At 43.8% G+C, this 16,438-nt stretch overlaps 1 protein-coding gene across 1 annotated transcript in view; it reads left to right on the forward strand.

Moving 5' to 3' along the window:
• The window catches only part of USP25 (ubiquitin specific peptidase 25), a 2,531,105-nt gene that overhangs the window by 1,251,891 nt on the left and 1,262,776 nt on the right, over positions 1–16,438 (forward strand). Inside the window, exon 12 of the mRNA XM_044071806.1 lies at positions 9,883–9,978. Coding sequence (XP_043927741.1) covers positions 9,883–9,978 — 96 coding nt within the window. The remainder of the gene's footprint in view (positions 1–9,882; positions 9,979–16,438) is intronic.

The following is a 16,438-nucleotide window of genomic DNA, read 5'->3' on the forward strand; positions in this document are numbered from 1 at the left end:
GTACTACTTGTGGCCGAATGCCTGCTGAGAAGTATTGTACTACTAGTGGCCGAACTCCTGCTGAGAAGTATTGTACTACTTGTGGCCGAACGCCTGCTGAGAAGTTTTGTACTACTAGTGGCCAAACGCCTGCTTATTGTCTCCTGACTAAATTTCTAGTTCCTACTTCATTCTAGCGTTTTTAACTGCTGAACTTGGTTCATCATTTGTGTCATGTTGCGTCTTGACAATCTTATTGCGTTTAGGATGTCTATCCATCACTACTGTTTTGATTCACTGAGCTGTAGTTACTCCTTTATTGCCCCTGTTCATTATACAGTTCATTATAAACATCAGTTGCTTGTCTTGTCACTTTGTTGGAGTGATGTGGCTTGTGATCTTATTGCGTTTAGGATGTCTATCCATCACTACTGTTTTGATTCACTGAGCTGTAGTTACTCCTTTATTGCCCCTGTTCATTATACAGTTCATTATAAACATCAGTTACTTGTCTTGTTACTTTGTTGCAGTGATGTGGCTTGTGATCTTATTGCGTTTAGGATGTCTATCCATCACTACTGTTTTGATTCACTGAGCTGTAGTTACTCCTTTATTGCCCCTGTTCATTATACAGTTCATTATAAACATCAGTTGCTTGTCTTGTCACTTTGTTGGAGTGATGTGGCTTGTCATCTTATTGCATTTAGGATGTCTATCCATCACTACTGTTTTGATTCACTGAGCTGTAGTTACTCCTTTATTGCCCCTGTTCATTATACAGTTCATTATAAACATCAGTTGCTTGTCTTGTCACTTTGTTGGAGTGATGTGGCTTGTCATCTTATTGCATTTAGGATGTCTATCCATCACTACTGTTTTGATTCACTGAGCTGTAGTTACTCCTTTATTGCCCCTGTTCATTATAAACATCAGTTGCTTGTCTTGTCACTTTGTCGGACTGTCATTATAAACATCAGTTGCTTGTCTTGTCACTTTGTCGGACTGTCATTATAAACATCAGTTGCTTGTCTTGTCACTTTGTCGGACTGTCATTATAAAACATCAGTTGCTTGTCTTGTCACTTTGTCGGACTGTCATTATAAACATCAGTTGCTTGTCTTGTCACTTTGTCGGACTGTCATTATAAACATCAGTTGCTTGTCTTGTCACTTTGTCGGACTGTCATTATAAACATCAGTTGCTTGTCTTGTCACTTTGTCGGACTGTCATTATAAACATCAGTTGCTTGTCTTGTCACTTTGTCGGACTGTCATTATAAACATCAGTTGCTTGTCTTGTCACTTTGTCGGACTGTCATTATAAACATCAGTTGCTTGTCTTGTCACTTTGTCGGACTGATGTGGTTCGTCATCTTTTGCTGTCTAGTTGTGCAAGTCCTCTCCTGCCCGTGTCGAACTAGCATTAGTGTTGGTCTCCTTCCTGTTTGTAAAAAATGTATAGGTCTGATGCAGCTATTTCTCATTCAACTTGGAAATTTATTCTTATTTGATAGGCTTTGCCCAACAGGTTGTACTGGACTGTTTGTCCGGAAGGTGGAGGATGATCAACTTATCTCGTTACATAAGAATGCACTAGTTTTCAGAGAAATGGATGCTTCTTTTATAGCAAACAAATCATACCACTCTCACATTTCTAAATGGCTGGATAGGGTTTACTTTTTTTAAATGAAAACTGGTTACGTCGAACACCATTCCATCGACACACATACATCGAACCGCAAAATAATCGAACGCACAAAACAATTAGTTATGTACTCACCATAACGTCAGATGTACATTCTTAACTGACGAGTTCGGAGCCGAGAATCGGCTCCGACTCGGCCGCTATTTACTAGCTCGAAGTCTCTGATTATCTGGGCTAGCCCTAGTATCCTAAGATGCACCATGCCCTAAACCCCCAGATCTTGTTTGCCAACAATATAACAGAGTGACATACACAACCTCATAGAAATAACACAAGCAGGAGGAGAGAAAAAAATAACATCCTCAGAAGGGTCTAAGAACATAACCTCCTCCAAGTCCAACAAGTCGGGGGACAGTGGGCGGAGTAAGAATGTGGCAGATGGACCCCATACATCTGACATTATGGTGAGTACATAACTAATTGATGTAATGTGGTCCTATCTCGCCTACATTCTTAACTGATGGGACAGCGTCCCTAGCACCTACATTCTGGGAGGCTCACTGACAATACTCCTGAGCACCGTGGAACCAAAGGAAGCCCGGTCTCTAGACACCACATCAAGCTTGTAATGAGAAACAAAGGTGTGCGGAGAGGACCAGGTGGCCGCAGCACAGATGTCATCCAAGGAGAGCCTAGCATGATAAGCTACTGACGCAGCCATAGCCCTTGTAGAATGAGCCTTAACTGGGAAAGGTAAAACTCTGACTGCTGATGCGTAAATAAAGGAGATACAGTCCTTAATCCATTTAGCAGTAGTACCTTTAGTCACAGGACTACCATTCTTGTTCTCTGCAAAGGACACGAACAATTGATCCAATTTCCTGTGGGGTTGTGTCCTGTGCAAATAAAACTTTAGTTGTCTATGAACATCCAGCTGGTAGAATTTGATTTCCGCTTCATTTGAAAAGTTTGGAAAGAAAACTGGTAACTCAATGGGTTGGTGAAGACAAAAGGTAGAAGATACCTTAGGAAGGAAGGAGGGGTTGAGTCTCAAGGAAACCCTGTCCTTATGGAAGACCAAATAAGGGGGCTTTATGGAAAGGGCCTGAAGCTCCGATACCCTATTGGCTGAAGTAATGGCGACCAGAAAGGCTGTCTTCCAAGACAAATATTTTAATTCACAAGTGTCAGCCGGTTCAAAGGGGGTAGAAGTTAAGGTTTGAAACACCAAGCTTAAATCCCATGGTAAAACTGGTTGTGGCAATGGAGGACGGAGTAACCAGGCTCCTTTCAGGAAGGCTTTACAAAGTTTATGGCCCATAAGGGAAGGCTCATCTGAGACGTGAAAGTTAGAAATGGCCGCCAGCTGTACCTTAATAGTGGAGGTAGCGGAACCCTATTTGAAGAGCATAGCCAAAAAATCTAACACAGCCGACAAGGGGGCTGTGAAGGGATCTAGATTGTGTGCTTCAGCCCAGATAGCAAATCTTTTCCATTTGCTAGAGTATAGCTTTCTGGTTAGACGACTTGTGGGAGGACGACAGAATATGCAACACCTCAGGTGAAAAGGAATGTAGTCTAACTAAGGATGGAAGTGGAGCAGCCAAGCTGTCAACCTGAGGGTTCGTAGGGATGGATGGAACTGACCCGACTGAGTCAGTAGGTCTTGTATTGGATCCAGTGTCCAAGGGCCGTCCACTGTATACTTCTGAAGAAAGGGGAACCAAACTTGACGAAGCCAGTGTGGTGCGATAAGAATCATCTTGCTTCACAAGGAAGTTGCCTTCTGAATCACTCTTGATAGTAGAGGGAACGGAGGGAAGGCATAGAGCATACCTGGGGGCCAATCGTGGACCAGAGTGTCCCTGGGTGACTCCCCCAGGGGGGGTATTAGAGTGAAGTACCTGCTGCACTTGGCATTGAGGGGGCTGGCAAACAGATCGCAGCAAGGTTGACCCCACATGGAGAAGATCTGAGTTTCAACTCGGTTGTTCAAGGACCACTCTTGAGGCATCAGAATAATTCTGCTTAGCCTGTCTGCTATCACATTGGACTTTCCCGGAATGTGCATTGCCACTAGAAAGCGTTGGGAAGACACCGCCCAGTTCCACACTCTCATGGCCTCTCTGCAATGGGGATAGGACCTGGTTCCACTTTGCTTGTTTAGGTACCACACGACTGACATGCTGTCTGAGAGAATAGCAATTGACCCTTGGGAAGAGAGCTCTGAAGTGCTTGCAACACTAGAAGCACTGCTCTCATTTCCTGGACATTGATGTGCAAATGTACCTCGTGATCTTGCCATGTGCCTTGGACCGTTCTGCCCAGATAACTGCCACCCCAACCTATCTGGGACACGTCCGTGGTCACCGTGGCGGTAGAAGACAGGGGGTCAGGGGTCTCCCTATGTCTAGATTGGATGACTGAAGCCACCAACGTAGATCTTGTCGGCATTGTTCCGTGATGGGAATGGGATAAGACAGAGGAAACTCCTGAAAGGTCCACTGGACCGAGACCAGCCACTGGAGGATCCGCATATGTAGCCTGGCTAGTGGTACTAGCATGATGGTAGCCGCCATGGACCCTAGCAGTTGAAGAGCAAGTCTGACTTGGACTTTCTTGAGGGGTAGTAAGGCTAACACTTGAGCTTGTAGCACTTTGATTCTTTCTGTTGGGAGAAAGGCTCGCATTTGGATGGAGTCTAGCTCTGCGCCGATAAATGCAACACGCTGTGATGGCCGCAACACAGATTTTTCCCAATTGAAGGTAATCCCTAGGTATTGGCCCAATGTGATGGTAGCTTTCGTGGCCCGAACGAGTAGATGCTTGGAGGGGGCGGTGAGAAGCCAGTCGTCCAGATAAGGAAAAACCTGGAATCCTTGACTTCTCAAGTGAGCTGTCACCACTGCTAAGCATTTGGTAAACACCCAGGGTCTGTGGTGAGACCAAAAGGCAGAGCACGAAACTGGTAGTGACTGGCTCCCAGCAGGAAGCATAGGTGACTCCTGGATGCCTTGTTTATCTTGATGTGGTAATGAGCATCTTTGAGATCGATGGAGCACATCCATACTCCTTTTTCTAATAAGGGGAGAATGGACTGGAGTGACCATTCGGAACTTGGACTTCAGTACAAATCGGTTTAAACGGCTGAGGTCCAGAATGGGCCTCAGGTCCCCTGTCCTTTTTGGCACCAAAAATAATCTTGAGTAAGTTCCTGATCCGATCTGGTCTGAGGGGACTGGTTGGATGACTCCTTTTTCCAGCAGCTTTGAAACCTCTAGTGCTGCTTGATCCCTCGAACTGGGCGGAACGTCTGGGATTTTTCTGGATAGGGGAGGGGGTGTAAGAGAGGGAATGGTGTAGCCTCCGGTAATTATTCGGAGCACCCATTGATCCTGAGTGATACTTTCCCAGGCTTGAGGGTGCCTCGAAAAATGGCCCCCAACTGGCTCCGGAGTAGCACAGTCGGGCAGTCCCTCAGGGACGTTGGTAGGAGGATCCACGAAACGATTCACAGGGGCCTCCTCTGCCTCTAGGGCGGCGCCTTCCAGAATAATTCCCCCCTCCTCTGCCCCTGGAGGGGGGGGGTCACCATGATCGACGGGAAAGACTTCTGAGACTTCCTGAACCACATCTTGCCTCCCCTCCGTGCCTTGGGATAAGGCCTAGAGGGAGGTAAGAAACGCGCCCCCACGGCAGACAAAGTCTTACCCTCCTGCTCACATCTGGTGACAGTGTCTTTCACTTTGGGTCCAAAGAGGGAGGACCCATCGAAGGGGGCGTCCGTGAAGGAAGACTTGAAGGCTTCCACAAAGTGACATATGCTCATCCAGGCTTGCCTCCTGAGGGCTACACCTGAGCTAGCTGCCCTACCCGCCCCTTCGGCTGCATAGGATACGAGTCTCATGGACGAATTGACAATAGAGGAAAGAGTAGACAATTGGGCGTTAACAGTCTGATTCACCGCCTCAGGCAAGTTAACTGACAGGGTATCTCCCAATTCTGTAAGGCGATCTCTTTGGAGCCTAGTAAAGTGGCAAAGATAGTTCAAAGACCACAAAATAAAGGTTGCTGAAGACGGGGTACGCTTCCCATACCGATCCATACTCCTGGACTCCTTCTTAGGAGGATGAATGGAAGCAGAAGCTTCTGCAACTTCTTGCTGAGTGGCAGATGCCACTACCATGGCATCTACAGGAACTCCTTTATCTAGGAACTCTTTCTCCAGGGGTGCAGACAGAAACTTGTTTGGGTGGCTGGGCACCGGTTCCACGGAGTCGGGTTGTTCCCAAACCCTTCGACAAATAAGGTCTAACAATTCGTCGAAGGGCGGAGACACCCAGGAGGCGGAAGGTCGGGCTCCGAAAGCTTTGAGGAGGACTGACTTGTCCTCAATGGGGATTTGGAAGGCCAGTCGCCTCTCTGCCTTAAAATCTCCAGAATATCTGAGAATGAGACATCGGAGGACGACTTGGGGGACCCCTCTGCATCATTGAGGTCGGTATCAGAAGTGATGGACTCATTAGGGAGAGTCAACGTGCTTCCTCTTGCACGACTTCTTTCTGGGAGGCTCCTCAGGTGACAAATCTGAAGGGCCCTCAGACAGCTGGGGGCCACGCATGGAAGTATTCTCAGGCCTTCGAGCCCCGCTGGCATCAGAGACTCCAGCCCCAGTGTCAAAGGAAGCAGTGGCTGATTCGAGTGATGTCACTGAAGACCTGGTCAGCGCGCTCCTCATGGCCTCGGATGCGGGTCCACCGGAATCCGAGGACCGATCCGTCTCCGAAACCACAATCTGAGTCTGGGTTCCCTTAGCCGAGGCACCAAGAGGGAGACTTGGAGCCGAGGGATGAAGCCCCGATGTATCCCCCTCGGGTCCGACCGAGGAAATCCAAGTGCCGAAACCAGAAGATGGAATTGAAATGGTTGGCGCCGAGGTCAGAGCCGAGAGGCCTAACGGGGGATATCGGCGCCAACCCCAGGACCTCATTCAACGCAGAACACCTCGGCTCTGACGACACAGAGGTGCTCGGAGGAGGAATAATCGGAACCGACAAGAGGGAAGGCTCCGGTGCACACTGGGCTGGAGCGGAAAATAACCTGGCTAACACCGGCGCCTGAAGGAGCTTCTGCACCACCCTATCCACATCCGTATCCGACAACCTGGAGGACAAGAAGGTGGTCGAGATATCTTATCCAGAGGATCCAGGTTTAGACTAGCAGAAGGGCTCCGAATGGGCTCCAAGATAATCGGAGCGAAGCTGGCTCCAAGATAATCGGAGCGAAGCTGGCTCCAGTATCACTGAAACCTCCTGCGGCGCCAATAACAATGGAGCTGAGGAGGCCAATTCAAAGACAGGAATTCCTTCCCTAGGCTGCGAGGCCAATGGAGCCGAGGAAGGTGGAGCTGTCTTCAATATCTTCTCCGATGGCTCCGAAGAACTAGAGTGAGCCGGGGATCTAATTTTTGGTTTAGATTTTGATTTCCCACTAGGGGAAGAAGACTCCAGAGCTTCTTCAAAGGCAGGTTTGACAAGGCCCCTGAGAATCACTTTATTTTTCCTCTCTTGCAAGACTCCAGAACTAAGAGAGTGACAAACACTACAAGATTCTTGCAAATGAATAGCGCCAAAACAACCAACAATACACACAGATGGCATGGCCATCTGTTAAAGACATCTTATAAGAACATTTGGCGCACTTTTTGAAACCAGAAGGCTTATGCTCCTTCTGATCTTTGCCTGACATGGTAATTCACAATAAACCACACACAAGATAAATAAGGCAGGAGGAAGGGACTCTAACTTAAAAGTCCCAACAGACTTAACAGACACAGGAGAGGGCTAAGGCCCTCTAACTTAAATGGACCTAGCCCTTCAAACACAAGGATGCCACAAAAAAGGAAAAAAAACTTAAACTAAACTAGTTGAAAGAAGGGGCTTTAACTCAAATGCTCCTGCAGACGTAACAGACACAGGAGAGGCTAAGGCCCTCTAAATTAAATGGGCCTGGCCCGCTAAACACAAGGAGTCCACAAAAACTAAAAAATAACTCGACTAAGTCGCAAAACACAGGATACACTCAACGTAGATATTACATCCATGAAATTACCGTGAAATTCGAAATGTGGAAGTGTTTTGGTTGGCCCATCTGAGCTACAGATCCGTAAGGTAAGTGTGCGATAGTTACGGACATTAGGGTTAGGATTAGGATGCGGGTTAAGGTAAGTGCATAGATAGGTAATACAATATGGGTAATGTATTTAACGTTTAGTGTAGGGTTTGAGGTAGGGGTTTGGTTAGTGTGTGTGTGTGGTTTATTTATTTTGTTTGGTTATAGCTCCGTAGGATAAGTGTGCGGTAGTTACAGACCTTAGGGTTAGGGACGGGTTAAGGAGAGTGCATAGATAGTGGTGTATGTGGGGTTTATTGTAGGGTTAGAAGTAGGGTTTTGGTTGATGTATGTTTGTGGTTTATTTTGTTTGGGTGGGTAGAATGTTTCAGTCGGTGGGGTTGGCCAAGTATGCCAATTCGGTATTTTGAGTTTTGCGGTTTTGTGTGTTCGATTATTTCGCGGTTCGGTGTATGTATCGATGGAGTGGTGTTCGACGTAACGCGTTTTCGTTTAAAGTAGACCCGGCTGGATAACCCTTGTGTAACAGGGGATTTTTTTTTTTTTTTTTACTGAATTCTAGATGAATAACTGAGCTAGACAATGATTTTGCAGTACATCGGAGGGTGCAGTTAAGATACCACTTATGTTCGTACGTAATGAGGAGGTGCATTTATATACAAAGTGCCGTCTGCAAAAGAAGCCCACAGACTAAAGTTTAGAGTTGGTAGACTTGTTTGCAGTAATGACTAATGAAACCAGACTAAAACACACTGCCATACAAAATACTGTCAGTTGTGCACCACTAAAGGAGTTCAAAATGAAATGCCTAAAACTAGAAAAACTGTAGAGGTTATCGGAATGTGGTGGTATGTTCGACATTTTGGACAGTTAACTTATTACCAGGAGCTTCCATGTCTGTGAAACTAGTTAATAGGAATGGACGTATGTGGAGATGGCAACTAGTACGCTTCTGACGTACATGCTTAATAGTGAGTGTAGGATGCCCATACAGTGTGTAGGGGAATGTAAACTGGCTGGTAAAATAAGCTCATCAGATGGGCAGTTGAAGTGAGTAATGCAGAGGCTTTCAAACTCTCAAGATATGTGACACTGAGGCGTGCACTGCCAAGGAGTGTGCGATCACCCTAGAGTTTAGGAATGAGAGAAGAATACAACCAGGCTAGGGGTGGCAGAGGAGAAAGTTCCAAAAATTACTACCGTTGAAGCTTTTTTGTTTTTAGATCTGCTGATATAGTTGCATATGACAACTTACCGACTGATGTGGTAAGTACTTATGTCTTATGTAAGCACTCACCATATCAGCTTTTGTTTGAGAGGACCTTCTGCAAAGGGTGTTTACTGCCCTTCCATCCTCTCCCTTTTGGATAGCCTGATGTACTCTGTTAAAACACAGATTATCATGTGGACAGTACAAGCTTGTAGATTTGTCTGTTTTTTAGCACAGATTATAATGTGGACAGTACAAGTTTGTAGATTTGTCTGTTTTTTGGCTTTCAAGTGCAGCTTGCTCATGTTTCATGGGACAGAACCAAAGAGCATGCTGTTCAGTGTCAAGAGTCCAGTCTTTATGGCCTGTACTGGGGTTTTATGGAAAACTGCATAAACTGTAGGGACATAAGGCTCTCAGGGAAGGTAACTCAGCTTGTACTGAATGCACAGGTCCCTCTCAAAAGTCAGCTAGTATGGTAAATACTTTGTTTATCTAATGTATGGGGAAATGGCCAAGTAGCCCTGATCAGCCATCTGATGTTTCTTAATGTTTCGTTGGCAGAGTCGTGAAGTGAGTCACTTTTCCAGAGGTGAATCCACAGATCAGAAGTGAGGAGAGATGTAGGAATATGCATAACAGATCTAGGGGATTAATTTGAAGGCAGTCTTAACTAGAATTTTGAGCTTACCCAGTAGATGGAGCGATCGACGTATTTGTCAGACTAAGCCATTCTTATTTTTTCTGTTTGCATGTGCAATACATCACCTTTCAAATCACTGGATGTTTGATGGCGCAGTGATTTTTGCCTTGTATAGAAAATGTTCTTTAGGGAAGAAGCAGCAATGTAGTGAGAATTTTTTTTAATTTGTTGATGAAAAATTGGGTTAAAGCTGGTGTGTTGCTGATCTCTACAGGTATATGGTGAAAAACAGGGATGCAACACGACGTAAGCGTGATGAAATCAGGCGACTGAAAGAACAGCTCATGGTTTTACAGCAAAGACTTGAACGGTAGGTAAAAATATTACTGTACTTGAAAAAGCTTAGAGCCTAATGTCTTTTAAGATGCTTGAGCATTTACTGTGTGCTTATTTTCCCATACTTAAATCTAGTAATTCTCAGTCTCTCTGTTTTCCTTAATGATTAGAGATGTGCATTTCCTTTCTAAAACCATGAGTTCCCATTAGTGAGGGTCTGCTCCTTAATCAAGCTAATGCACAACTTACCAAAATTATTTGTTTCTCATGATTCTTCACACAGTACAAAACTTTAAAATAAAACATTAACAGAAATTTTATGCAGAGGGCATCCCCACTTCAACCCAGTCTTTGCTCCTAGGTCCCACAACCCTTAGCGTAGTATTCTAACCCAAGTCCCACAGGCTCAGGGAAAATATGCTTTGTTTCACAAAATGAGTGCATTTCCCCAGAGTTTTAGGAGGTTAAGAATTAGAATATGTAGGTGGGTAGCATGGGGGGGGGGGGGGTTAATATGTTAAAGGGTTTTTGAAAGTTTCGATGTCTTACGATTTGGTATTGTTTTCATAAAGTGTGAGGCCAGTTTCATTGGGTTTACTAGTGTTTTTTCTGGATCTGTTTTTAGTTTCACGCTGATATGTAGGGATTGGTAAAGCCCAATCAGACATCAAGGATGCTACCACTTTCTGCAGTAGTAAATGCGTCTGGTATCTGTAAATATTGGGTATTACCCTGTTATGAGTTTGTACAGTAGGCTTTAGAAAGCAGTATGCTTTTATATTCTAAAGGTATCGTTGCTTTAGTATTCTTTTTGTTTAGAAAGCATTCTATGATATACAAACCTAAGAAAGCAGTTAATTTCTCCTATATTTCCATGATAATGACTACTTTTAGGAACCTTATTTGCAAGAATCCAGAATATAAATAATGAATTTTTCTATTGTTTCCTATAGCATGTACTCAAAACAACTTCTGTACATTTAATATAACTACAATGATTGCATTTAAGGAAAAAAATCTATTAGTTTCAGCTGATAGATAAAGAGAAGTTGCAAACTCTAGGAACATATAAAAAAAGATATTAAGTAGAGAAATGTGGTTAGGTATTATAGCAATAACCCAAGCCTGGGTGTGGGTAATGCTGGATTTACCCATGGTTGGTGTGGTTTGGTCACGAGAGCAAAGCCCGAGTGGCCAAACAAAGCCAACTGTGGGTAAATCCAGCATTACCCACACCCAGAAGTGGGTTATTGGTATTATACAATGACATTATTTAAGAAAAAAAAAATTATTACTTTTCTTAAATAATGGCATTGTATAATGCCTCCTTGCTGCCCTTCCGCAGCTGTCTGGTATTCTGCGGCAGTTCTGATGTACTGTGCATGTGTATGCTTACGCAGTACATCAGAACTGTGGGTGGAAACAACAGAGAAAGCAAGATCTCCGTTGGTTTTTACAAAGTGTCTCTCTATGTTAAAGGAGTTTAACATAGCGAGACAGCTTTAACAAAAGCAGCGGAGAATCTCAGTTACTTTTTTTAAATCTATCTCTCTATGTTAAACTTGTTTAACATAGCGAGACAGTGTGAAGCAATGGAGATATTGCATTCTCTGTTGCTGTAAAAAGAGTTATAGTAATGGAAAAGGTCCGGGCGACCGGACCTTTTTCCATTACTATAACTCTAATTTACAACTTGCATGCTGACCAATCAGCATGCACATTTTTGAATATTAATGGGGGGGGGGGTTGTAGAATGAAAAATATTCGATAGATAAAATTCAAGTTAATATATCAAGTGCTGTCTCCAAGTTCATTGATCATTTAATATCTTGATACATCAGAATGTATTAGAAAAATATATTTTGTAAAGTCTATAAAGTGGTTAAAACCAACAACACAAATAGGGCACTCTGAAATCAGAGTGTAAGAGCTGAAAAAATTGCATGGCTTCGCAAATCACACACACAAAACTTTAACTCTTAATAGTTATCACCACGTTTTCATCCTAATCAAGGACTTCATTAGATATTTACATATCCATCTTCATTCTATAAATAATAAATCCCTATCCAGTCATTGAAAACTAATTGCATATTTTAAAACATATCTATACAAAACCCTCTGATCAAAACAAAATCTTCCTTTCAATATAAATTTACAGTACAAAATAAAATCTTATCAAAAGATAAAAGCACTAAACCACTTAGAAAATTCACAAGTGTTCCATGTCAGTTATTAAAAATTATTTAAAAATTCAATACTATGTATAGTGTGCCCAAAAACATAGTAAAAGTAAGGTAATCCTACCATCTAGTGGCCAGGCGATGTGAATACAGTTCAACCCCAGTTTAAAAATTGAATGCATTTTACTTTAATTTTGTCCAAGACTTATTTTTTTTTTTTTTTTTACTAGCACTCACCTGTGTAGGCGAAAAGAGTATTGTGAAGGAGCAATTTATATGTGGTATAGGTACTGTTAAATGTGGAACTTGCTCTTGTGCCCAGTGCCCCCATATTATGAATATTGAATCGGCATACCTTGGAGCAAGAGATAAGTACATTGAAGCAGAGACCTACTTAATTTATAATAGTATTGGGGTGATTTTTGAGAGAGCATTCTGTGGCAGTCTTTGTACTGTGAATTGAGCTTATTCAGAAGATTTAAAGCATCTCATGACTTAACCCCAGGGACTGTCCTTTATGGATCTCTTGGTTGTTTGTCCTCTTCCCCCAACCATCATTGGCAGTTTTTATTATTATTTTATTTTTTTATTATTATTACAGAAGTGCCTGAGCTAAGAGTTGATGTTCACCTGCAGTAATACACAGTATGGCATCACACTGAATGTTATGACATAATGCTTAGACCTACATAAGTATGGTCATTCTGTGTGCTCACCAGATCTTTTTCAGCCTCGCACAGTATCTCACTCCTTAGCCGTCATTGGTAAAATCTTTTGCATTAGCATGCTCTTTTATACTAATGTTGGTGTCTGAAGAATTTCTGAATTCCTAAGGATGGGGGAAGGAAGCTCCTTGAAGGATTAGGGGTAATGGCTCTCTGAGTAGTTAGAAGACGGGAATTTGGAATCCGTAATACTTTGCTGAAAAGATAATCTGGGAACTAGTCATTTTATTGGTAAGGATTCCCTTTCATTGGGAATGGGATTCTATCCCATGGTAGCGTTCCAAGTCTGTGAATCATTTAAGGCTTGGAAGAGGTGCAGGCCCAAATTCCACCCACAGGCGATACATTTCTTGGTGTTCATGTTGCCCTCTCCCAATTTGATCAGCTCAGTCCAGTGGTTTGTCCAGACAAATGATAGGGATCCAACCTGCATGTCATCCATTCACAGGCAATGGAATCCGTGAGCAAGACTTCATCTGTCAGGACTTGCCCCAGACCGGGTTTAGTCAGCCCTTGTTGAAGGGAGTCAATGTGCAAGCATGTGACAGGCTGCTTAGTCCAGATATGAGAGGTCTGTTTGCCTCTTGGTGGGAGCAGAGTTGTGGGTGTATGATTTTGCCCTTTTAGACCTCTATTGCCAGTTCCAAGCTTATCCTCTCCTGCTGGTTCCCAGTCATAGGGACCCTGTATGGTGGCTAGTCACAAGCTGTCTTGAACCCTGATGTAAAATGAGTATTGGAAAGATGTTTTTGTCTACAGATGTGAGGGATAGGTGGGATCAAGTGGTGGGGCTTTTTAAGGTAGACTGTTTTATAATCCCCATTTATTCTGCTCTTTGTGGAGATGTCTTTTTTTAAGGTGTGTTTATACTGCATGGGGGCCCTTACTGTCTCAATGCATCATTAAGCTCTTTGTGCAGCCAACCTCTGGAGCCAGCTGTTGTGAATAGTTTCTTAGAAGCCTTAGGCCATCAGTCTGTTCAACAACCCCCCCCCCAAGAGGTTTCTTTTGGCTTTTAACACATTCAAGTTATATGTTGCCGCTATATCCGGAAGCTGATTTTGTCATGTCTGACAGGGTCTGCAATGCTACAGTGCATTCCCTCCCAAGTAGCAGACTGGTGGTCCCAGATGTTTCTTTCCTTACAACCTTCAGGCTCTGGTAGCTCAGTTATGCATTTCACTTGCCCAGATTCTAGGCCTCCTTTTGGACTTGGCAATAGGAATGCTTAAGGCTGTTTCTGAATCTGTCATGGAAGGTATCACCTTAACTGTGTATCCATGGGTTTGGTGGTGTGATTGAAGTTGGGCTTCTGTCTTTTGGTTGTGGTGGGCAAATAAAGCTTTGTGTGCTGCAGGAATAACTGTTTAGATGCCAGGGTAACATAGTGTAATTTAAGGTGCATGCTGGCCATCCTCCTTAACTGATGATGCCTTTGACAGGAGCACTTGGTAGGGGCTGTAGTCTTTGCGGGGTGGTTTCCTTGGTGTTAGGCACGCCTCCTTAGCAGTGGTGTTGCTACATTTATCTGAATCCTTGTCCTTCCCAGAAAAGGAGCGACTCCTCAGGGAAGCAAAGCCATGAGTCCAAGCGGCTTCTGCTCACGTTTTTTGTTGGCCGAGCTTCCTTTACTGCCATTTTCTAGTGCTCCCTCTCCATGAGCCAGGCTTGTCTGCATTGAATAGGTGTGGGTTGGCTGTCCTGGTTTACCCCAGTGAAAGAGCAACCCATCAGAAATGACTGAATGAGGGCTTGCTTTATTCCAGTCCTTAAATGACTGAATGAGGGCTTGTTTATTCCAGTCCTTAAATGACTGAATGAGGGCTTGTTTATTCCAGTCCTTAAATGACTGAATGAGGGCTGGCTTTATTCCAGTCCTTAAATGACTGAATGAGGGCTGGCTTTATTCCAGTCTTAAATGACTGAATGAGGGCTGGCTTTATTCCAGTCCTTAAATGACTGAATGAGGGCTGACTTTATGCCAGTCCTTAAATGACTGAATGAGGGCTGGCTTTATTCCAGTCCTTAAATGACTGAATGAGGGCTGGCTTTATTCCAGTCCTTAAATGACTGAATGAGGGCTGGCTTTATTCCAGTCCTTAAATGACTGAATGAGGGCTGGCTTTATTCCAGTCCTTAAATGACTGAATGAGGGCTGGCTTTATTCCAGTCCTTAAATGACTGAATGAGGGCTGGCTTTATTCCAGTCCTTAAATGTCTGAATGAGGGCTGGCTTTATTCCAGTCCTTAAATGACTGAATGAGGGCTGGCTTTATTCCAGTCCTTAAATGACTGAATGAGGGCTGGCTTTATTCCAGTCCTTAAATGACTGAATGAGGGCTGGCTTTATTCCAGTCCTTAAATGACTGAAAGAGGGCTTGTTTATTCCAGTCCTTAAATGACTGAATGAGGGCTTGTTTATTCCAGTCCTTAAATGACTGAATGAGGGCTTGTTTATTCCAGTCCTTAAATGACTGAATGAGGGCTTGTTTATTCCAGTCCTTAAATGACTGAATGAGGGCTGGCTTTATTCCAGTCCTTAAATGACTGAATGAGGGCTGGCTTTATTCCAGTCCTTAAATGACTGAATGAGGGCTGGCTTTATTCCAGTCCTTAAATGACTGAATTGAGGGCTTGTTTATTCCAGTCCTTAAATGACTGAATGAGGGCTTGCTTTATTCCAGTCCTTAAATGACTGAATGAGGGCTGGCTTTATTCCAGTCCTTAAATGACTGAATTGAGGGCTTGTTTATTCCAGTCCTTAAATGACTGAATGAGGGCTTGCTTTATTCCAGTCCTTAAATGACTGAATGAGGGCTGGCTTTATTCCAGTCCTTAAATGACTGAATTGAGGGCTTGTTTATTCCAGTCCTTTACCTCTTTTGCTGTCCCTTATCTTCTTGTTTACTACTTTGGTTGGAGACGGGTTCTGTCCTGGGAAAGAGACCCCCCCCCCCCCACGGGGGACTCTTAGCATCAGTTCTTTCTTGCTTTTCCTTCCTTTAAAGTAGTGGTCTGTTAGGATAATCTGTCTTCCCGAGTCCCTGGTTGGGTTTGATCCTCCTTTTGATGGTGCCTTTTCTTTTAAGGTCTGTGTTTCTAGAGCTAATCCAGGTGTTGCCAGTAAGGATGAAAGGATGAAGCATGGAAGGAGGAGAAATGTTCTGCATACCATAGTATAGAGTACTGATAATAGGTATTCATGACCAGGTCCCTCAAGTGGGCAAATTCAACTACTTACAGGCTCAGGGATTCGTGGACTCTGTAAACACAAGTGCCTTGGAGCAGATAGTCCACATGTCCACTAGGGGTGCAAAGGTACTTGACCTCGTACTTACAAAGATGTGAGAATGCTGCCCCCCCCCCCCCAACCAAACAGTTTTGTGCTCTCTCTAGTAAGGTCAGACCACAAAGCTGTCTTTGTAATAAAAATCATTTCATTGACCCTAACTAACCCAGTAACATATAGGAACTGTTCTAAGGCAAACTTCGTACTGCTAAGTGATAGCTGGTAACCCCCCCCCGAGCACAAAAACCTATGTGGAAATGTTTACAGAGACCCAATAAATGCCTACCAGAAGTAAGC

The sequence above is a fragment of the Protopterus annectens genome, chromosome 5.part0 (assembly GCF_019279795.1).
Source record: "Protopterus annectens isolate FY-2018-M chromosome 5.part0, PAN1.0, whole genome shotgun sequence".
Taxonomy (NCBI): Eukaryota; Metazoa; Chordata; order Ceratodontiformes; family Protopteridae; genus Protopterus; species Protopterus annectens.